At 39.0% G+C, this 24443-nt stretch overlaps 1 protein-coding gene across 3 annotated transcripts in view; it reads right to left on the bottom strand.

The window, feature by feature from the left end:
* Positions 1–24443, bottom strand: part of arap2 (ArfGAP with RhoGAP domain, ankyrin repeat and PH domain 2) — a 232484-nt gene that overhangs the window by 114778 nt on the left and 93263 nt on the right. For all 3 annotated transcript variants that reach the window (XM_041778717.1, XM_041778719.1, XM_041778718.1), the window contains exons 11-13: positions 14737–14936; positions 811–896; positions 430–612 (exon numbers count right to left, since the gene is read on the bottom strand). In XM_041778717.1, coding sequence (XP_041634651.1) covers positions 430–612; positions 811–896; positions 14737–14936 — 469 coding nt within the window. The remainder of the gene's footprint in view (positions 1–429; positions 613–810; positions 897–14736; positions 14937–24443) is intronic.

Consider the following 24443-nt stretch of genomic DNA (forward strand, 5'->3'; position numbering starts at 1 on the left):
GTTATGCCAAACTTTGCCAAATTATGGAGGCCACTGTGCTCTTGGAAATCTTCAGTGCAACAGTCATTTTTTGTGGCCTTTCTCAGATCTGTGCCTTGTAACAATCCTGTCTCTGAGCTCTGCAGGCAGTTCCTTTGACCTCATGGCATGGGTTTTGCTCTGATATGCATTGGCAGCTGAAAGGCTATAGAGACGTGTGTGCCTTTCCAAATCATGTATAAATTAATCTAATTCACCACAGGTGGACTCCAATCAAGGTGTAGAAACATCTCAGATCAGGAGAAATGAGGGGAACCTGAGCTAAATTTCACGAGTTGTAGCAAAAGGTCTGAATACTAATATCAATATGATATTTAGTTTTTGAATTTTTAAAGAATTAACAAAAAATTCTAAATTTCTGTTTTTACTTGCTTTAAATCAATGTTGTACCTGATTGAGCTGCTCCAGGTCATCATACCCCTCGAGGACCTTCCGGTACTTTCTCTCCCGGTACTTTCTGCGAATGAAGGTGGCACGTTGCTCTGTTGAGGATCCGCTAAAAATCCCTTCCTCCGGTGGAAGGTTCGCAGACCAGAAATTATTAGCATGCTTGTTCCCCACCTCGAGGAAGAGCTGAGGAGTTTAAGACAAACACAGAATAGATATTTCCTACTTTATGAGGGTTCACAGCTTTTTGAGAGTCAATTCTATTTATTTAAACATGAGTTTGCATTATGATTTGCATATAATATAGATATTTCTGTCAAACTCTTTGGAAACTGCAGTGGAAATAGAACCATTTTCAACACCCACTAAGTGAACAGAGCATACCTCAACCAGCGCATTGCTCCAGATACTGCTGTCCAACTTCAAGCTTCGTACTTTGGAGATATTTGGCCCAAGAGAGCGATGTTGCCCTGAAGACAGGAAGACAAAAGTCACAGATGTGAGTTTACTGATGAAAATTAACACTTCAAAATCTAAAACAGGCTTGGGTTTGAGAGATAATTTTGATTAGCTTAATTAAAAAATGCAAGGCTGTCAGGCAATGCTTTTATTTCCTGAAAAGCTCATTTGAAAAACAAAATTAACATGTACATACATGCAGCAGTCTCCACAGTGTGCACATAAATAAACACCAAATGTGAGCAGTGAAGTAAACAATAAACAGGCAGTTACAAAATGGAGAAACAGAGCATGACTGGGAGCCTATTCTCTCACTCACAACAGACATATTTAGTCCCTTCAGCACTCCTAATTGGAAATGAAAGCACAGAACGAGAGCCATTAATTGCTAATGAATCATGAGTAATTCATTGTGTTTGCGGGTCGGCCTGTTTATTTGGGTGAACGAGGGGCTTCTGGGGTTGCTTATGGCCAAAGACAGAGCATACATGCATAATACATCTGGCAGAGAAAGCTGCATGTGTGAATGATAATCATTGTCCTGCGTGTAAAAGCAGTAAGTGTAGATTCAGATTTGGCATGATCTCATTACTGTCATCTATGCTCAAGTAGAGCAGTTGTAAATGAATATGTGGGGCCATGAGTGATGACAGCTACTTTGACACAGATCGGCAGACACCAGACATCAGTGAATTTTTCATCAACCAAGGATAAAAATGTGAAAGTAACCAGTGAAAGAGTTTTGATATATCAAGCTTATTGGTTAAACTACCTAGTTCATGAATGGCACTGTTTAATCTCTTTACATTTTTAACTACAGCTGGTCTATCTTAAACAGGAATTAAAGTTGTGATGTCTTTGCAATCATCCTGATTTGGCTCTGAATTGCTTGGCCATATCCCACTTGTGATCAAATGCTAAACAGAAGTGACAAAAGTCAGACCCAGCAGTTTGCAGCTCCATGCTGAATTGCACTGATGCAGTAATTCATGTAAAAAAGAGCCCCAACCAATTATTCAGTGCATATCATGAAAATACTTTTAAGGATGTTTCTGCATCAAAAATCCCCTTTTCATTGGATTTATTTAATATTCTAATTTTCTGAGATATTGAATTTTGAGCTTTTATCAACTGTAAGCCATATTCATTTATTCTGTGTGTACTGGATCTATACAATATATCTTTCTGAATTAAACAACTGAAATAAATTGACTTTGATGCACCTGTATATTTTCTATGAGGCTGTTTGGTAACATTGTATTGTTGTACAACTTTCCTTGTGATACCATAATTGACTGTTTTGCACTATTTTAATGTTGAATGTTACATCTGAACTGCAATTCTTTTCAAAGATTTCTGAATTTAGAATTTGGGGTAATCTCAATGTACACAATAATGTCATCTGCATACAAGTGAATATTTAGATTTTTAACATTGCTGAGTGTATTAATCTGACACAGAAAAGATTTCACTTACTGGATGCTAGAGATAAATAAATACACTTGTCCACAGACTCCCCATGGTAAACGTTGTAGTGCACATTTGGAACAAGTAAAGTTTGTAGAGCTTTAAATGTCAGTATAAAATTTCTGTGTGTGGTTTTATCAAATGCATGTCTGAATAGCATGTTTTGATATCTAACAAAAATTAGAAATATTTGCAGTCACACCCAGCTTGTTTCAGTTAAGAGGTCGTAACTTGAGGGAATAGATCCCCCAAGTTTCTAAGTCTGAAATCAGCCGGTAGCTGCAGCCCTTTTAACTTCCTATGTAGGGACAAATGCACATGTCCATCTGCTCTTTACCAGTTTTCTCTGTTTGTTAGTCTCTCGAGGTGGCTCATTTTTTTTTACACAGTCACTTATGTTATGTATGGCTGGCTGCTGCATGTTTCCTCTCTCCCTGCTCTCTCTGGTCTCCCTCCTCCCTCTACCTGTGTGGCTGCAGCACACCTGTGTGCTGTTAGCACTCAGGGGGGAGGAGGGGGAGTACTACTGTGCGTTCAGACCAAACACGAAAAAAATATTCGCCTCGCCTGATTGTGTGACCTGCAGTGCGAATATTTCTGTGTACTCGAATTGTACTCGAATCCTTGGAAGCGACAGAGGAGGGGGAGTGACTTGTCTCCTAGATACCCCCAGAGTTTGTTTCTCCCATTCATGCTGTGATCAAACATGACGGAAATCGGCACTGTATCTCCATCTTTTAACTATGTATATGTGAAGGAGTCTGTCATGTGTGCCTTCACATCTCATTTTAACACTTGGATCAGAGCCAGGATTTCTCTGACGGACACAAACCATCCACGTACAGTCCTGTACAGCTGCAGGACACCTGCCGGTCTGTTAACGGTGAGTTTAAGTTTCACTGACCTTCAGAGAGCCACACATAACATCTCACACCTCGCAGTCGCATTAAAATACAATGAAAATGAGTCAGAATATGCCAAAATTACTCTGTTTTACTGTACATCTGTTGGCATAAAAATATAAAAATTAAAATATTTTTTATGTCCGTGGGAAGATTCCTCAACGTGCTTTATCCTATTTTCTAACGAATTTTGGATAAATCAGTCCTGTATTTATATTGTAGGTGCACTAAAAACACCAAATATACTGTAGCCAATAAACTACCAATAATTCCTTGTCTACTAATCACTATCAGTTAAATTATGTTTTTTCTCTGCTGCAGGTACCTGATCAATCATACAGAGGGATCTTCACTTCCTGCCACAACTTATAAAGGAGGTCATCTGGTTCAGGGAGAGCTTCACTTCCTACCTCTGCAGAGAGAGCTGTCCTATGGCATCCCAAGCGTTAAAACACCCAATACTATCAATACAAGTTCATTTAATATTACTTTTTTACAGCTAAATTAATGCAGTCTTTATAAACAGAAACCTAATCTAGTTGAAATAAATCTAAAGCATACCTTTTGAAAAAAACATGTTAAGCATCCTGTTTTTAACTGTCAGCATAATAAAGATAAATGATGCAATATGTTTGTGAGTCAAATGCACGTTTTAAGGAGCATTTAAACCTTAATCTGGTGCAGCTAATAATGTCATGTAGTGTAGTCTGCACATTTAAATATTTTACAGATTAGTTCATCTACAACATAAAATTTTGTGATAATGACATAAAATACATTTTGAAACAGACACTAAGCAAAACATCCATCGACCCCAAATTTGTGGCCAAGCAAAAATAAAGTAAGTCATTTCTACCAAAATTAAGGTTCCTTTATTTTGCAGACAATATAATTAACAAAGACATGTTCATACTCTTAAATAATGACAGTGGAATGTCGAGTCTGTGAGGGTGTCTGTGTGAGAGAAAGAGAGATACAAAATGACAAGAAAAATTAAAGTTCATTTCTTGCAAAGAATGTTACTCCAATCACCTTATTCAAATACTTCCTGATTAAGGAACACAGAGCTGGATTATTACAATACTTTGAGTATTTTAATTGCAATGGGCATCTTCTGCAGGGGCATCAACCTTTGCAGGGAAGGAACCAGGCTCCTGAGCAAAAGCTTGTCTTCTGAGGAGGTTGGAGTGAAGAGGTACAGCTGATGGGCAAGACTGAAGCTTGTAGACGTATCATCTGTCTTTGGCTCTCCCCTGGTTGTTTTCTTTGTTCGCCTTTGCCCTGTATGAAAAACATCATAGCTGTGTGAAACTACATTAAGTTAACAGTAAAGTTGTGACTACCAAGTTACTGTTCTTTACCAGGTTTGTATGTAAATGACTGCTCTAACATCAGAGTAAAGTGATACATGTACTCTAATACTACCATTTTACTTCTATGAACATGTAGGCTCTCATTCAGTGGCAAAATTATAAGCAGAATGCAATGACTTGAAGATTTACAATTAACATAAATGTTTATCAGTGGTCAATATTGATTACAAAATACTAAACATAATACGAATTCTTGTTGATGAATCACAGTCCTAACCCTGATTACACCCATTCTTGGTTTTTCCCTCCTCTTTAAATATCATACCCTCACTTAAATTATAGATTGTTATCTAATAGTCATCTATGTTTCCACAGAGCGTAGTTTTATTCATAACAGACCTGTGTGATAGGCTGCAGGTATTTTAGCAGCAGAGAGGGGTCACAGTGTTTACATCCATTCCCAGTTGTACTAATAACGGGTTTGGATATGTTTCCAACTTATTCTACACCTTATTTGTGAAGATGTAAACATTTTCTGTGTCAATTCTGTCTTTTGATCAGTACAAACAAGTAAAACAATCTGTAAAACTACTATTTACCACACGCTTCAGGGTGTTTACCCACCTGTGACAGCCTGTGATGGGGCTGGATCAGCATCTCTCCCCTTGTCTTTCTCCCCGGTGCAGCCACAGACCCTCTCTCTCCGTCTCCTTTTCTCCCCCTCACATGTGTCCCAGAGCCTCTCCAGTAAACTTGGGAATTTTTCCCCTGGTAAAATCACATTGAAACACCGCTATTAAACCAAGAAAAGGACAGCGCGGGGCAGCTGTGGTGAAGCTAACCGCTGTAGCAGCTAACTTTGTTCACAGACCTACAGTATTGAATCAAGTGTCAAACACGTAGTTTATGCACTTACCGGATAGTTTCAACTCCTCTGTGACTTTTATCCAGTCATTCTTCTCATCTAGTCCATCTCTTTACATTGAGTGGAGTTGGAGAGCTCCAGTATCTGTACGAAGGTGTTACTTTCTCCTCCATTGCTGATGTCATCCTCTTCTGCCAACAGTGATTGGCCATCGCGTCACGGCCTCAGGCAAATTTGTCACCAAAGTTGAATATTATAAAATAAAATAAAATAAAATAAAAAAAAATTTTAAAATTAAAATGGAAAAAAATAAAACATAAAAAAAAATTGAGTATTTTGAACATGCCCGAGGACGTGAATTCACCTACTACCTGTGACCAGATCAGTGCGAAAGGTCGCGCGACAAGTCTGTTGTGCCACACGGCGAGGATTCGTCGCGCGACGAGGCGAAATTTGCTTTTGGTCTGAACCACCTTTAGAGTGGCAGGGGAGGGGAGCATTGCAGGGCAGAGGGATAGCACCAAGCCACACGTACTGGACAAACGCCTGAGGAGTTTTTTTTTGTTTGTTTGTTTTTTTAAACTCTCTTTTCTGTTTTCGTTAATTATTAATTAATTTGGTTTTTTTCCAAGAGTTCTTTTTTCATGTCCGTCTAATTTTTCCCCATGCACGTCCAGATTACTGGGTTTTGTTTTAGTTTGGCTGTAGTCTGCAGTAGTCCCATTTTCTCATTGTTTTCTTTTCTTGATTAAATAGGTAGTTTCTTTTGGGTAGGTTAGGTAGTTTTAGTTTGGGGTGGTGGCTGGTCCAATGGCCCATTGCGCGGTTAGCCACGTCCACCACCCCTCTTTTGTTCTTTTTAGCTGGCAGCTGCAGCCCTTTTAACTTCATCAATTTATTTACTGTTTGAATAATTAATTAATTATTGCAAATAAATAAAGCTTGGATTATTATTTTGAAACTCAAAAGCTTTTGTCTGTGTCCTTTTATATATGTTATTGGTCTCTTTTGTTTGAGCCTTATTTTTTATCTAAATTAATATTTTTTTCAGAGGCCGTAACAACTTATGTTTGCATTAAGTACACTAATTCTAATATGTTACTTCCTGTTATCTTTATAGCTGCCAAAAACACCTTGATTGTAATGAGCAATTAAAATGCATGGAAGCCTCATGTCAACACCAGTAATTCCAGTGTGACCAGTGCAGTCATGGTCGTAACATATCTGCAAGGGTAGGGGCCAAGTATTGGACTGTGTGGATCACCACAAACATTGTGGTGGGAATTTGATCATGCCCTCAGGTTTGATGAAAAAAACAAACAAACAAACAAACAAACAAATACATCCACAGTGATTGAGTTATCTTTGGACAATCTGAGATCTGTTCCATGAATAACAACTCAAATTAAACCTTATATATTAGCAGCAACAAGTTTGTTAGCTCCAACTTACTGAAAAAATGTTCTAGTGGGCCCTAATTACCTAGTCATTAGTCATTAGTAATTTCTCAATAATAAGAATAAAGTGGTAATAACCTAGTAATAAATAGCAGTGTCACCAAGTTATAATTTAGAAATATGGTAATAATAAGGAAGTTACAAAGTAATTATGTATTGATTATTGTAATACTTTGGCAGTTCTCCTTAATTAAGTAGTAATTTACCAAGTAATTTCTTAAAAATAATAATTAAAAAAACTATACAAGTTGCTTGATTACTTCTATGCAATTTCTTTATTTTGGCCATTTATAAAAAAAGCGAGTCCTTCCTGAATAATTTTTAAGCAACTTTTTGATAATTTCTGAATGCCTTTATTAATAGATTCTTAAAAACTTCCTTCAAAAGTCACAGGTATTTGGAGGTAATTTCTTCATATCTCACTAAATTAAAGTAAGCCTGTCCTTCATAGTTCCCAAGTTATCTATATGTAATTAAAAAAAACAGCCAAGTTTCAAGTAACATTAAAGGCATTGTGCCTTCAATGTAACTTGACATAAGCAACTTATATGGAATAACCATCGTCTTATTTCTTAGAAGTTACTTCTTAAAATACCTCCTAATTATCCAGAATCGCCACAATATTATGAGGAATTACTTGGTAATTAATGCATTATTACTATTGAAATACTTGATATTACCTTATTTTCAACTCATTATGTTGTACAGTGTCAACATATTACTGGGTAATTAGCTCCTTAGTCTTTAGAAATATTTAGTTGAGAAATCACTTAATAATAATACTTATTACAATAAAACTACTATGAAATCAATCTGCAATTACAAGGTAATTACTAGGTAATTAGGACCCAATTGATTTTTTTTTTTTTTTCAAATTACAACTTATCCAACAACAGTAATATATTATCTTTTTAATGCTGATCTGTTCATTATTATACTAGTATGGCACTGCGACTGTAAACAGAGAGGGAGTTTTCTTCTCTGAGAGGTTATTTTCAAAATTTTTCCATCGCTGTGGTAGGACTTGTGTTAAAATCTCCCTTTTATCCATTTTCAGTCACAATGAAAACAGGAATACTCTGTCTTTGAGACCGCCTGAGTTCAGCTTGACAAATTCAGGCCAAATAGCAAAATTGTCACTTTCACCTGTGAAGCAATGAAAATATTTTCCTCTTGGCGCCTGCTGCATTTCTACCACCACGCTCCATCAGCTGAACCACACCAACACCACAGGACCATTTTCACTCGTGTAAGAGTAATGAAGCTGAAAGAAGTGAGCCTGTGCACGTGCCACTGGGTACATGTTGAGATCTTCCCACATAATGGCCTGTTGTAAATGTCTTCATCTCTCCGATGGAACCAAAACAACACGCAAAAGGGCATTCCCATCACAGCAGCTTTCACATAAAAACTGCCCAACCCAACAAGGATTTCAGACCCAATTAAAAACTTTTCCAGCGACAGTTCACTGAGCCCTTTCCCTTCCCCCCTGTACTTGTGTGCCATTTTCCCCCTCGCTCACTGACGGGTACGAAGGAAACAAAGCGAAGCAATGAGTGCTGTATTTGTGTGTTGCTATGGCAACTGTTGCCAGCAGATGAGTCTACAAGTTGCATCCTTGTTGGAAGGAGTTCATTGCAATTATGAGCGCAGAGATGGGCTTCCAAATCATGGGAGTAATGTCATTTCCTCCTGTTGGCTGAGCTACACAGTGGGAGAAAGGGCAAAGAGGTGGAACTAAAGTAACGGAATAGAGGAAGAGGGACAGATTCTGCTGTTGGCAAAGATAATTTACACTGAAACATGGGATTTTTTCTAAGGTCAACCACTAGAGAGAAACACCAAAAAGACAAAGAAAAATATTCTAAATCTAACCATGGATCACCTCAAGTAGAGGGTCACTTGGATTTACATATCAAGACAGTCCCACTAGTCCCATTTAACCTTTTCAGTTTTATACTCTTGCAACATTTACTGCTTTATTTTGTAGCTACAACTCTTGTTCTCACAAGAAACAAGAAGCAGTGAAAAAACTCAGAAAAACCCAATTTACACTACTTACTCTAAAAAAAAACATCAACATGAAGACAGAATAGCAGCTAGCTATTAAACTGTACAAGAATTATTTCAGACTATTTGCATTAACACTGTGGTCAAGCTCACTTATATTGTGAGGTGCTTACTGTGTAAATGAGCATTGATTTGATAACATCAACTTTATTGAGGCCAAATATTGGCTGGAATGCCAATGACTGGTTCATTATTCTTCTGGAGGTTGCACAGTTTCTCACAGTTTGACCAGGATGCACAACTTATGTTTTTTAGCTTAATGCTAATGTATAAAGGCAATCATCATTAACAGAATTAGCCTCACCACAATAGCAGTTCATAGCACAAAATCAATAGAGTTTACTTTAAAAAAGACATGATTACTACTGATAAATATTGAAATAATTTGGTCAATAATTCAAACTGGCAGAAGATCCATAACAATTTACAAATAGGCCCTGCTTGTATGGATATATTGACCTCATCCATGGGAAAAAAGACGAAATGTATTATTCAGAAACAGTGTGTTCATAAAGTATTCAGTCCTACTTCCCTTTTTTCTTATTTTTATGTGGCAGCTTGATGCTATAATCCTTTAAATTAATTTTGTCATGTATACACTCTGACTGAAATTTTAAGACCAGTTGAAAATAGCAAGCATCTACATTTTGCACTGTTGGATCCTAAGAAGGTTCTAAGTAGAGCTTCAAAATGCAAAAAGAAGAAATGGGAGTGAGACAAAAAAAGAATTTAAGAAAGCAATTTATTGAAAACAATTAAACTGAAATAGGCTGTTAATCAGATGATCAAAAGTTTAAGACCAAAGTCTTTAGAAGCCTAAATCTGTGCAAAAATGTGGATTCAATGTCATTTTCTGTCAGGTGTTCACACTGCCATGACCTCTGATGGCAAAGGCAAGAAAGCTTTCTGTCTTTGAACGCGGTCATATTGTTTAGCTGCATAAGCAAGGCCTCTCGCAACGCGCCATTGCTGCTGAGTCAATTTGAATTTCCTCAAACATCCTGAGGGTTATGGAACAAAAAGTCAAGTGGTAGACCCAAAAGAATTGGACTGGTGCTGAGCCGGAGGATCCGATTAGCTGTCCGTCAAGACACAGGACGAATCATGACCCAAATTAAGGCCGTTACTGGTGCTGATTTCAGCCCAGTCACCATCAGACAGCATCTGCGAGGGAAGGGCTTAAAAACAAAAAACGTCTTCGAATTCTTCGTCTCCTTCAACGCCACAAAAATGCCCGTTTGGACTTTGCAAGGGAGCACCAAACATGGGACACTGAAAGGTAGAAGAAAGTTTTATTCTCTGATGAGAAAAATTTCACCTTGACGGTCCTGGTGGCTTCCAACATTACTGGCATGACAAGGAGATCCCACTTGAGATGTTTTCTACGTGGCACAGTGGAGGGGGCACCACCATGACCTGGGCTGCTTTTTACTTCAACGGAACAATGGAGCGTCAGGTTGTGCAGGGGTGACAAACACTGGCTGGCTTATGTGGAGATGTTGCAGCGGGCATCCCTCATGACTGAGGGCCCTCGTCTGTGTGGTAACGCCTGGGTTTTTCAACAGGACAACACTGCAGTTCACAATGCCCGCCTGACAAAGGACTTCTTCCAGGAGAATAACGTCACTCTTTTGGACCATCCTGCGTGTTCCACTGATCTAAATTCAACTGAGAACATTTGGGGATGGATGAAGAGAAGTTTACAAAAATGGATATCAGTTAAGAAGAGTGGATGCCCTTCGCGAAGCCATCTTCACCACCAGGAGCAACGTTCCCACTTGCCTCCTGGAAATAATCGCATCAAGCATGCCGAAACGAATTTTTGAAGTGATCAACAAGAACGGTGGAGCTACTCATTACTGAGACTTTTATTTCTGTTTTGAGTGGGGTTTTGTTTTTTTGTTTTTTTAGCTATGGTCTTCAACGTTTGATCAGCTGATGAACAGCCTATTTCAACTTAGTTGTTTTTAATAAATTGCTTACTCTTTTTTTTTCCTCACTCATTTCTTCTTTTTTGCATTTTGAAGCTCTATTTAGAACCTTCTTAAGATCCAACAGTGCAAAATGTAAAGTCTTGCCATTTTTCAACTGGGCTTAAAATTTGATCAGGAGTAAATACACCTGGTACCCCATTATGTCAAAGGGAAGCTAGAATATTTGAAATTTTTGCAAATTTCTGAAAAATTACAAAAAAGAAATATCCTGTTGACATAAGTATTCAGTCTCTTTGGAACAACGCTTGAATTTAGCTCAGGTTCCTCCCACTTCTCTCAGTCATTGCTGAGATGTTTCCACACCTTGTTGTAGTCCACCTTTGGTAAATCTATTTGATTGGACCTGCTTTAGAAAGGCCTTACGGCTGACAATGCATATCAGAGCTAAAACCAAGGGGCTGCCTTCAGAGCTTATAAACAGGATTGCCACAAGACACAAACCCGAGGAAGAGAAAATAATTATTATTCGGTGACAAAAATTCTTCAAAATATTCACATTAAAAAAAGTCCATTTGCTTTTGGGAATTCGAGTCATTACTCAGAGGATTTCCTGTCTGTAGTCACACAGCGTGACACATTACAGCCTGTCTGTGTCTTTTTCTCCTCCAGTTTCTAAGTGTTTGCGCAGGCGCTGTTTGGCAATGCATCATGGTACGACGGAGCAGCATGCCATTGGTTGTTACAGCCAAGTCACAATGAACTGCTAGATACAAGCAGGTAATATGTCCACAACATTAGCCGCAAGGGACATGTGAAAAATGAATTTTTAAAAAAATGACGAAAAGACAATACCAAAGTTACTGGTGTGAATGTAACCTGTGAAGACCCCAGAAAGACACCCAGGCACCAGGCTGTTAGAAAACGTTCTGTAGGCCTGGATAGCGTGATTAGAACGTCACAATGGAGGAGTTCCATAGGACGAAATAAGTAGGTGGCTACGATTTATGGTTCAAAAGTGATTAATCTTTGAATAACACATGTCTCTTCTTGTTGTAATTACACATTTCTGTCTGCTGGTTTCCTCTTTATACTTGTGCTGATAATCAACATGCCCGGAAAGATGAGTTTTTCTTCAGTAGAGGTCCACCAACACGTTGGTGCTCCTCACTGGGGTATTCTGGCTTCAGGTAAGTAAAAGAGCAGCACTGTCCATCTTAATAGACAGCCAGAAGGGCTGAAAATGCGTCACATTGTATTAGTCTTAAAATGCTATTTCCTAGGGATCCTAAAACATATACTTGTTAGATATTGAGCCACTTATCATGAAAATGAATCATGCAGACAGAAAATTATTATTTTTTTAAATTGCTGATTGGTTCTGACAGTTCAAGCTGTGAGGGGCCACAGTAGATTAATTACAAAAGGTCCTCCTGTGACTCTTAGACAATGTTTCTCATTAAAAAAACATTAAGTTTATGTTCTCACTTTCTACAGTAAAACAAATCCACCAAAAAATAAATGAGAATCTGATTAGAATGTATGTCTCAGGAAGTGGTTTAAGCGTATATAGGGTAGAGTGATAGTACTTGTAAATTACTGTATTTTTGCAAAGATTTACCTTCTTTTAATGATGTGTATTTTCATTAAAGCAGAGCCTATGCGTACTCCACTCAATGGAAACAAAAAAATATATTAATAGTCTATAGCTTCACATCAAAGAGGGAAGCTACAGAGTATTAAAATTCATTCGTTCTTGGCATGAAAAGAGGAAAAGCCAATGTGGGATCATTTTCACCATTAGCCCTCTCATTACTTCTTCCCTCTTCCTCTTGTTCAGCATTTCTCTTTATTGTCCATGACATGAGAGCGCTAATTAAAAGCGTGAGCAGTCATTGGTATTCCAAACCGACCACCACCTAATTTAAGAACAGCACAGTGTGAGGACAGCTTCCTCGTTGCAGATATTCTACCGTCTCTTCCATGACATGTCGACAAAATGTAATATTAAACAGCTCTGCAAATGAAATCATTTAAGGCTGTTTGAAAAGGGATGTTGGATATCTGATGCGCTCCAATTACATGGGCTTTGCAGAGGTGAGGGGAAGAATCGCATTAAAAATTATGACTCTGGGAGAAATCTCAGGGCTGGGAAAGATCTAGAGGGTGGAAAAAGGAGAAGAAGAAGAAAAAAACACACCATAGAGATCTCCCTCTAGATTAAGCATGGCCGCTGCTTCTCTCTAATCACGTTTAGCGGGTCAAGAAGCAGTTTGGGATCCCCCAAGTTCTCGCCCGCAGCTTAATCTTTGTTGTCATTTCATCTGAGCCGTCCAGCATCACCAAATAGATTAGAGAGCCCAGAGGCCAGACGCCAACTCCCATAAGTGGCTTATCACCTGAGAACTTCCTCCAGACGAGCCTCAGGGTCAGAGTGGATGCTCACAGACACACAAACAAAACATCAGACCACACAGATAGAATAATGATGGAGGACTAACAAGCCTTTTAATTTCAGCCTTTTTCAGAGTCTCGTTCAAACTGATTAGACTCTTTTGGTTCTGTTTTTGTTACGAACACTTTAGATACAGAAAAGAATAAAGGATTGATAAAAATTAGTAAAATAAATGATTAATTTTTCAATAACAGGTTCCTGGCTGTTTAAGCATTTGGCTCATGCATGTAAGTGAAGTGAAATTAATAAGGACAAAACAGCTCACTGTTTTAGCCTCCACACCGGTGATAGCCAGAGCCAGAGGCATCATGTTTTAATGATCGCCTTCAAACACATACAGAGGCTATAAACTGTGTTCACCTTGCTTGGATGTTTAACCTTTTTAATGATTTTATAAATCAATCATGGTCAAAATAATTCAGCTTTTTTGGAACACCCCACACAAAAAAAAAAGAACTCCGTGATGTCAAAGTAAAGAATACATTTCTACAAAAATGTTTTATGTAATTGGTTTATCAGTATTCCTGGCTACCATTACACCATGAAGACAAATTACACTCCAAGAAACTCAGAGAATAGGTTATTGAAAAACTTTGTAGAAATCTGTCTTTACTTCAACATTGAAGAGTGCTTTTGTTTTTTTGTTTTTTTTGTCAGATAAGCCAAATTAAATCAACCATAACTGATTCTAATTCATTAAAGGTAAAACATACAAGGGGGTAAATACTTTTTATAGGCACTGTACCTTTGCACTTTTAGTTTTATATGATCCAATTTATTTTATTTGTGCTGCTTATTCTTATTTTTACTTGTATTGTATTTTTCCCACATTTTTTTCTCTTTTGTTGGTTTTGTAACAAGCCAGAATTTCCTCTCTTGAGATCCGAAAAATCTTATCTAAGCGTATCTTGTCTTATCCTATCAACATACATGATAACAGGAAATTTTTTACCAACAAAATATAAACTTGGACACATTTTCTGTTGGTATTCCCATACTTATAAATTGTTTACCTGCAGCATTTATACATCAGCACATCACTCTGACCTCTCTGGATTTGTTTCTTTTTTTGCCATTTGCTACCTTGCTTGGAAAAAAAAAAGTTTGGGTGAAAAATGTAGCTGTTTACGTTCACAAATGCAACCCAGACTTGACATTTTGGTCAGTCCTCAGGAGTTTTGTGCCTGTGTGATTTCTGACTCAGCAACTCCAAAGTCTATCCTCACAAAGTGGGAACCACTGCTTTCTGAAATCTATCAAATAAAGGCTTTGCAACATTGACACAATACCTGTGTGGACTAGTGTTTATTTGTACATGTGCTGCATGTTGTTTATATTTTGTGTTTATTTGGATTATAGAGTGGAAGAAAGGTGTTGAGTGAGGCTCTTACCTGCACACTTCTTACAGATGACCACGCCCAGATTGACAGACACCCACTCCGGTTGGGGGGTGCGGCAGTCGGCACAGCTCCTGTTGGCCTCGTTGAACCAGATCTTCTCTGCCACTTCATAGTCGGAGAGTGTCTCAGCAATCGATTCCTGGACTGCTTCAATCCACTCCTCCTTCTCCCGTTCTGACTCGGCCGTGAAGCTGCAACAATCGATTTTTTGCCCCCCCACCCCGACACATGGCTCACTGTTATTGATTTGATTTGAGAGAGCAATTAAACAGCACAGTATAGCCTGGCAGGGTTAAGGGGGAGCAGTATTTGGAAAAGTTTGGGGGGGTGGGATTGCTCAGCATGTATGCCTATGTGTGATTGTGATGGATTTGGTGATACTGATAAATGGGGGGAAAAGGGGGTGACTGGGCAGGTAAATCAATTTGTCGCACCTGCACCACTAACATCCATAAAGTTTAACAGAAGGTTATTCTTGCAGGATGCAGGTTCATACAGAAAGTTGATAAATTTATATCTAAAAGAATCCAGTATCACATTTCCATCACCTTCTTCACAGAAAAAAACAAAAGAACATGATTTGCAAATCTAATGAATCCATTTTTATTCACAATTGAATGTAAACAACATATCAGATGTAGAAACTGAGACATTTTACCATTTCATGAAGAACATTAGCTTATTTTGAATATGATGGCACCAAGTCATCTAAAAAAATAGGGATAGTGAAACAAAACACTGGAAAAGTAAGTGCAATTAAAAAAATACAGCTACTAATTAGGTTAATTGGCAACAAGCCAGTATCATGAATGTGTATAAAAGCTGCATTTTAGAGAGGCAGAGTCTCTCAGAGGTAACGATGAGTAGAAGTTCACCAGTATTCATAAAACTATCTCCAAAGATGGTAGAACAAATTCAGAAAATGTTCCTCAATGAAAAATGCAAAGACTTTGAATATCCTATCATCTACAGTACATAGTATCATCGAAAGGTTTAGAGAATCTCTAGAAAAATCTGTGAGCAAAAGACAATGCATTATTCTGTACTGGAAATCCCAACATGGGCTCAGGAACACTTCTAGAAATTATCGTCTGTCAACACAATTGTGCTGTTCATCCACAAATGTAAAGAAGCTGTGTCATGCAGAGAAGAAGCCACATGTGGAAACAATCCAGAAATGAAGTTTACTCTCTGGGCCAAAGCTTGTTTTAAATGGACTCAGGCAAAATGGAAAACTGTTCTGTGGTCAGACGCATTAAAATTGGAAATTCTTTTTGGAAACCATGGAGATTGTGTGCAGCAAACTCAAACCATCCAGCTTGTTATCAAAAACCTACATCTCTGATGGTATAGGTTTGCATCAGTTCCTGTGGCTTGGGTTTATGAGATTTGCAAATCATTTTATTCTGTTTTAATGAACATTTTGGACAGCACCCCAACTTTTTTTTGGAATAGGAGTTGTACAAAATAAGACAGGGTAAGGCAAGTTAATTTGCAGAGCACTGTTCATACAAACAAAAATCAAAGTGCTGTACATAGTTAAAACAGAATATTTATAACATTAAAAGCATTTAGAGCAACAGAAGGCCTTAAAATAAAATGTGAAAAAGACAAGAATTAAAAGAGATGACAATCAACAGAAAATGGAAATATAATAATCTATCACTTGCCATTAAAAAATACATATTAAATGAATTTAAGAGCTGTTCAGAGGAAGCTAAGCGAAGCAGGAAGTTTTGGTAATGCACAAGCAGCTACATTTCACCTAAAGGTTATGTGTTGATAACTTTGTTGTTGAAATTCTTGAAATTTCAAGCATTTGAAGGCGACTAGGCTTGACTAGAGCTCACCAAAAGGTATGTGGGAGAGTGAAAGAATTTTTATTGGTCTGATCAGAACAAAATGCTTTTTGGTCACTGGGGAAGACGCTTTGTTTGGCAGACACCAAATACTACACATCACCGCAAACACACCATCCCCTCTGTGAAACACATGGTGGCAGCATCATGCTGTGGGGATGCTTCTTGGTAGGCAATGCTGAAAGGCTTGTAAAGATAGAGGGTAAATTAAACGCAGCAAAACATAGGTAAATGCTGGAGGTCAATCCTACTCATTCTACAAGAAAACTATGGCTTGGGAGTACATTTTTTTTTCTAGCAATAATGACCCGAAGCATACAGCAAAGCTATTCAAAGGTGGTTTAAGACAACAAGGTGAATGTTCTGGAGCGGTCAAGTCAAAGCCCAGACCTCAATGTAACCGAGAATTTGTGGGTGGACTTGAAAAGGGCTGTTCACGCCTGATCGCTGTGCAACCTGACTGAGCAGTTTCGCATAGAAGAATGGAGTCAAATTGCAGTGTCCAGATGTGCAAACCTGACTGAGACCTATCCACACAGACTCAGCACTGTGATTGGAGAAGGGGGTGAATATTTATGCACTTATTTTACATTAAATATTTTTATCTAATTGACATTACTTTGTTGAAATCTGTTTTCACTTTGACATTAAACAGCTTTCTTTTGTGTATTATACTGACCATGATTGATTTATAAACTCAATGAAGGGGTAAAACATCCAAGGGGTTGAATACTTTTTACAGACACTGTATTCCAGATGCCAAAACTTTGAAAATAGCAGGCTGTAGATGTTAGCAAAGACGTGATTGCACAGAATCTGGTAATATTTCTGTATCTTGGTTCTTTAGCTTCTCTCAATCCCCTTTTCAGGAAATTCACAGTGTCTGTGAGGAGGAAGGTGGAACTGCACTGTGCAGGTTTTACAACAGTGCAGACCTTAAGCAACCTTTTTTATTCTTATCTTTTTAATACAACTAATCCTGAAAACAGTCTACAGGTGGAAGACAGATGAATAGATAAAGCAAAAACTATTTGCCTGCCTACTCATAAGTTTTCTAGAGGCTAAATAAAAACCATCACTGATGAAGATGGAATTAATCATTAGAATTCATATAACTTCGACCATGTAATGAGGATTGTGAAATTCTGATAAATAAATATCTCTCCCGGACAGCCATTGTCCTGTCCGTCAGTCTTACTTGTACTTCTTTTGCAGAATGAGGGATGTTATTTCAGTAGCCACACTCTCATGCACCCACTCAGGGATGATGGGAAATGTCTAGAACTGTCTATCCAGCACTTATTAAAACGCCTAACAGGCACAGAGCATACATTCAATAACTTGTTCTCCATCAGATACATATGCTGAGCGGCTCGAAATAGCCTAAATGTGTTAAGAGTTTATGTAACGGGGATATAATGAGAATGTGACAAGTTACGACACTCAACAAAGAGATTTGGAGGGAAGAGAGGAAGAGTCCTAACATGACTGAAAGAAGCCCTCAAGAGGAGAAATGGGACCATTGGTCTCCATGGCGACTGGTGTAGAGGAAGGTGGAAGATGAGTTGGAGGACAGGAGCCGATGGGGAGGGGAAGCTTTTGCCCACAGCAGAGGATGCACACCGGGGCCAGGCTCGCCCAAGTAGCCCTGGCAGAGATCGATAGGTTGATTGGGTTCAGCCGCTCTGTGCCCGCCGGCGTGCCTGCCCAGGGGCCTCATCTTAAGAGACGGCTGCTCACATCGCATGCTGAACGACAACGCCACGGCCTCTGAGAAAAACACAGAGGGGCAAAGAAAAGACGAGAGGCAGGAGTGTGTGGATGCCCCGAAACTGCAGACTTTAAAGTATAAAGGGAAGGCTGGTGGACTGGCTTCAAGAACAACAGGTGGTATAGACAAAAAGTACAGAATAATCGAAACACCATACGTCAAACAGAACAAAGATAGTGGAAGGGTGGGAGGAAAATCACTGTTTTGCAAACAAGCAATAATAAAATTGTTGCCTTCGCCTTTGCTGAACATTCTGGTGAAACTATGCTGTTTGTAAGAATTGTTTCTTTGAAATTACAACTTTCAAGAAATCTGATGTATTGTTGGAAAATGCCAATCACGCAGGCTAAGACAGGCTGAAGAATTCCATCATCTCCTTCACTACTACAAACTACAATCACACAGCTCTTCTTTTATTCAGCACCGCTCCCGTGTAATTATGCAGAAAGTTATCAAAGCTGAAAGTAAACCTACTCTGTGTTCTTCATGGATATGAAGTCCAGTAAGACAATCTCAGCTTCTGTTCTTTTGTTGAATGTTGGATTGAGAATTGCCCTTTCTACAAAGTCACTGGAATTTATTTTTCCAGCAATTATTTAGCATTTTGAGGAAAGGTCTGAAATTTCAAAAACGAAGCTAATTTTATCTAGATAGCAAGTTTGAAGCTACTAGGTAAGCACTAATCAGATATGAAGCCGATAGAGATCATGTTCTGTATTTTGTCTCATTAGTTTGTTCAGTGGTAGAGAGTTTACTTAGATTTGCAGTGTACTAAAAACCCCTGTAGGTGGCCACATTATGGTCCACAAAATCATCCTTTAAGGGATATTTCAGTATTTTTGTGAGATTGTATGAGGTACTTGGCAGAATTTCTGCCATCTGCCTCCAGAGATGTCAATGAGCATTTCCCCTTCAAACAGGACACACTTTAGGATCTAGGATTAGATAGCACCACAGATGGGTTTAGCTGCACTGCATAATTTAGCAAGTTTTACATAAAAATGGGCCAAAAACAATGCTGGCTGAAGTTTACGTATCAGCTGACACAATGTTTTCATCCGCCCTTAAAGGATTAAAGTGAAAGCCATAAAGTTACTTTGATGACAAATTTCTGTTCAGCTCTTTTGGTCGGGGTCGGTTATTATCCCCAATTCTTTTTGGAAAATTGAAGAAGGTCTCTAAAACATCAGCATTCAGTAAGGTAATGAACTCTGGATGGGGAGTGATGCAGGCTGCAGGCATCTTGTGAGTCGCCATTATTGACCAGAAATGTCCTGAAGAAGTGTCCAGTTCTACTCTGACAGCAGTAGCTCCTGTGGGCATCAGCTCACAGTTTCCTCATCTACACCACCAAGTAAGCCACTGAAGTTCTCTCCCCTCTTCCTTTCTGCTGAGTCTCCATTTTAATACTTGAATCAAAAACACGCTTTTTAGTTTTGTTTTGGAGTAGAACATCTCTTGTTTCCTCTGACAAAGCCTGCAGACCCAAATAGCTGTAAACATGGCAGCCAGTGAAGAGATTGTGGATGTGGCTTTAGCAGCACTTTTATCAGAGCTGGACAGTTCCTTATTAAAAGAAGAGCAAAAAAAAAAGACATTTGATGGAAAAGATATACTTGCTTTTCCCCTGACTGCAATTGTCAAGACTTTGATTTGCCAACTGTCTTTACTGACAGTGAGGAAATTGAGCATACAGCGTTGGTTCAGGCAGGCCACACAGTCGTGCACACCCATAAAAATGAGATCAGCTGATCTCATGCAAGCCCTTATTAGTTGACGGCTAGCTGATTCACTCTAAGCACGCTATTGGCTAATTGTACTCATGCTGCCTTATTTAAACTGCTCTAGCCTGGCTATAACCTGACAGACTAGATGAATTTGTTTCACAAATCCATCTGGGAAAGCTCCCATAGGAAACGTTTGAGAAAAGGCAGAGGCTTTGAAAAAACTCAGAAAGTGATTGGATGAACGCTCTGTCACATCTCTACAGGCCAATAAGAGCAACAAAACACGTCACGTAGCAGCTATCGAGCTGCGCGTGCACAGCTACAGGGAATAACGCGAAACATGGCAACTATAGACATGCAAGTACTCGACTTTTGTCATTTTTGAAAAGAAAACAACTCACTGCTGTTGTTTGTTCTTTTTAATGAAGAACTGTTGTCAAGTTCTGATAGAACTTGCACTTTAGCAGCATCAACGCCAATCTCTTCCGCCATAATTGTACCGGTCTCTTGCTGCTGCTTGTTTACATCACGACTCTGCCCTGCCTGAAAGTACTGCCCCTCATCATTAATTGGTCCTGTCACTTTCTAACAGGGCCCAAACAGTTTAGATGGGAGCTTGACAAGATGGATTTGCCAATGAAAAACAAGGAAATGGGCGCATCCATCTACTTTGCAAGGTTAGCCTGGCAATGCTTTGCTGCTCTCTCTGCAAGCTGCCTTTTGCAACCCTCCTCCCCCCCAGCTCCTCCTATTTGCTCAATGTCAAACTGCTGTCACTGATGTCCCCTCTTCTCTGGTTTTATTGCTGCTTCTCTCCCTGCCTCAGGCTTTCCTTGTACGCACATTAAACTCCTTGGTGGTGACAGAAAGTTTGTCCCATCATCCTCCAAGTTTGGGTACCAGGACGAAATCCTCAGAAGCAATGGGCAATGGGCTTTGGAGTTCTCCTTAACTTAAAATTAACTTAATCTAACTTCAGATACTGTAAATACTGCATCTGAGTGGCAGAGGAACAGCTGATCTCTGCGCAGAGACAGTGACAGCTGGCTGTGTCTGCAGAGGATCAGTCTGTGAGCTGACGGCAGTCAAAACATGCTCATATTTTGAAAAAAACCTGAACTAAACTGTTTAATATTTCAGCCATGAATGACACATGAGTGTAGTTCACTGTGGAGACAGAGAAGGACCACTCACACCAAGAGTTACCGGGAATTAGAGCTCCTCCCAGTCCTGACATTTAGAAACGATGACACTTCCGGTGTATTTTTCAAAGTAAAAGCTCAACCCTTTTCAAGGCCCACTTTGAGCTGTCCCATTTTCACAGACTTTTATTTTGAAGTCGTTTCCTGGACAGTTATTTCGTGAGATAAGTCAACGGCAAGTTGCTTCACTCTCTCTTGGCATCTCTGCCAAACTTTCGTAGTATTTAATAATAATAATTCTAATCGCCCAATAGTGATAATAGTTTGAAATATCAAGTTATTTTAAGCTTATTTATTTGAGATCTCTCTTTCACTCCTTGCCATCCTCTCAGTCTCGTTTCTATAGATGCTTTATCACCTGTTAGCAAATGTTCTTAATATAAATGACATTGTTTGTGTTTTCTCCCCTTGTTGGAATGAGATGGATACCATATCTGCAACGTGATGCTGGCATTTAACTGTGTTGAACCCAAAATAAAAGTGATCTAATTTTTCTCAAATTTCAAACTTACCTCGTCTGGTGTTGTAAAATAATATCATAGGTTCCTGTGCAGAAATGAATCAGTGATCAGAAAGAGGGATACTAGTTTTCCTCATGTATACAGGGATATGAATAACCGGGTTTCTCTGTGCACATATAAACACAGTATCCCAAATATGATAAAAACCAGGATACGACTCATAACCGGGATACTCAAGTTCATGTAAACACAGTCATTGCTTTGCCTCATGTGGCAACACTGTGTAGGCAATTCCTGGATGATGAAGGTATTGATACCAATGACTGGTTCTCTTGTTTACCTGATCTGAATCCAATGGAGAAACAATGCAAGGTTAAGCATCTGACTGAGCCAGGCAGAGAAATAGACAGTCCAGGAGTTCAATGATGCCTGGGACAAGGTCTGGAGGGAGATCCCCCAGGACAGCATAGTGAGTCAGTCTGAGTTGCTGGTTCAATTTTCCACTTTAATTTAAATGCAAGGCAAGATTTTGGTTTCCAATTGAGACCTCATTGAAAGTATGAAATGCTGATTTCTTACAACCACTTGATTTAAACTTCAGTGCCCTTAATAGTGTGACTCTGACTTCAACATAAGGTTGTGAGTTAGGAGTCTCCAAAGTGACTTCTAACAATTTAACAAAGTACAGTAGTTTTGGTATTTTCAGTTGCAACCTTGACACAATGGAGTAATACCCATAAGACATGGATTTTCTCCAATATTGCCTTGATCTAGGCATTTTTCTAAAGCTTTACTTTAGTGAATTGCTTTCTGACCGTAAGCAGAAAGTTTTCTTTCCTCCAAACTTGGGTGTCTTTGCCTTGGTAACTTCCCCTCTCCTCTCCACCTCATTGTCATTCTCTCTACTCATAAGAGTCGGCTACAGCGTCTACCACAGTGGGCTGAATGCTCTGTCCATTTAACGGCAGCAAAAACAATGGAAAAGCCAAAGTGAGTCTCCACAGCTTAAAGTGATTAGATGAGTTTCTCACTAATCCCCACCTTGAGCAGGTAGGAGAACGCTCCCAGGGCTACCAATCGATTTGATCCACACACAAACGCACACACAATCACACAATAAAACCTGTTCAGCAATCGCCTCATCAAAACAATCCAAGAGACCTGAGCTCATTTTAACTCCACCTTTTTTTCTTTGTTTCACACAAAATGGCAATTACGTCCAGCGTATTAACGAAGCTGCCAAACGAAGGGACCATTAAGAGTGCTGACACAAACAGATCGATTGGACATGCAACAGACAGGTAGGGAGAAGAGAGGGGAGGGAGAAATCTTTACAGAAGGCAACGGGTAAAAAAGGAAGGGGTAAAAAAAAAAAAAAGGAAAATGGTGAACAAGCAAACACAAACAAACGAACAAGGCATGCTTTGTCCAGGCAGCTGTGACGGGTGTATTCTAAATGGGCCATTACAGCACAAACAAGCAGCAGGCTCATTGATTGTAGGCCCCAAGGGAGAGGAGTCACCTGAAACGGCTTTGTGTCCTACAGAGGTAGAGATACCTGCATGAGGCACCCAAGGGAGATTTCATTAAAAGAAAGCCTAATCGATAATGAGTGATTTTTGTACAGGACTGGTTTCAAGTTGTGTGTTTGGTACATGAACATGAAGTCTGCCATGTGCTATGGAGGACAGAGCAGAAAACGGTTTTTAAAGAGACTAATGGATGAAGGGAGGTAACAAACCACCGTTAATAGAAACTTTGTCTTTGTCTACATAAGCTAAGATGAGAAAAATAAACTACACTTCATAAGTTAAGTTTAAATAGGATGAGACAGGATAGGATAGGATGCAATGACATGCATCAGTGCAGTACAAGATGACCCCACACAAAACTGCACAATGCAACAGGATATAACACCAAATGACACCACAAAAATCAACAGGATACAATATAATACAAAAAGATATGATACAATACAGTATGACACAACACAACATAAAAGGATACGATACCACACAACACAAAACAACCAGATACAATACGATACCAAATGATACAGTACAATACGATTGTTATGATATAACGCAATTCTATACGACACCACACAACAACACAAAAAGATAGGAGACTATACAACACGATAAGATGAGCATGCTATTGGCTAACTGCACTCATGCTGTTGTAATTAAAATGCTCAATCCTGGCTATATTTTGCTGCTACCTCTGCAAGCTACTTTTAGCAACTCTCCTCCTCCCCAGCTCCTCCTTTATGCTATATCTGACTCCATCAGTGTCATTATGTTGTCGTTGATGCCTGCTCAGCTCTGGGTTTATTGCTGCTACCTACAGGACCAAATCTAAACTTGGATTTTGGGCGCTTCTTTTCTGTACCTTACCACCCCCCTGCCACACCAGATGAAAGGTGTAAACACCATCTGGAATCGACGTAGTTTATGTAGTTTTATGCTTGTTTGATTGCAGCAGAGCATGATCATCTTTTCTTCATGTTCTGCTTTCTTACCTCTTTAATTTATCTACTTTATGAGTAATGACTTAGAGGGGGTGAATATTTATTGAGTCACTTTTTTACATTGCATATTTTTGTCTAATTGACTTCACTTTGTAGAAATCTGTTTTCACTTTGACATTAAAGAGATTTTTTGACCTTCTTTGGTCAA

This window comes from Cheilinus undulatus, linkage group 22 (genome assembly GCF_018320785.1).
Source record: "Cheilinus undulatus linkage group 22, ASM1832078v1, whole genome shotgun sequence".
Classification (NCBI taxonomy): Eukaryota; Metazoa; Chordata; class Actinopteri; order Labriformes; family Labridae; genus Cheilinus; species Cheilinus undulatus.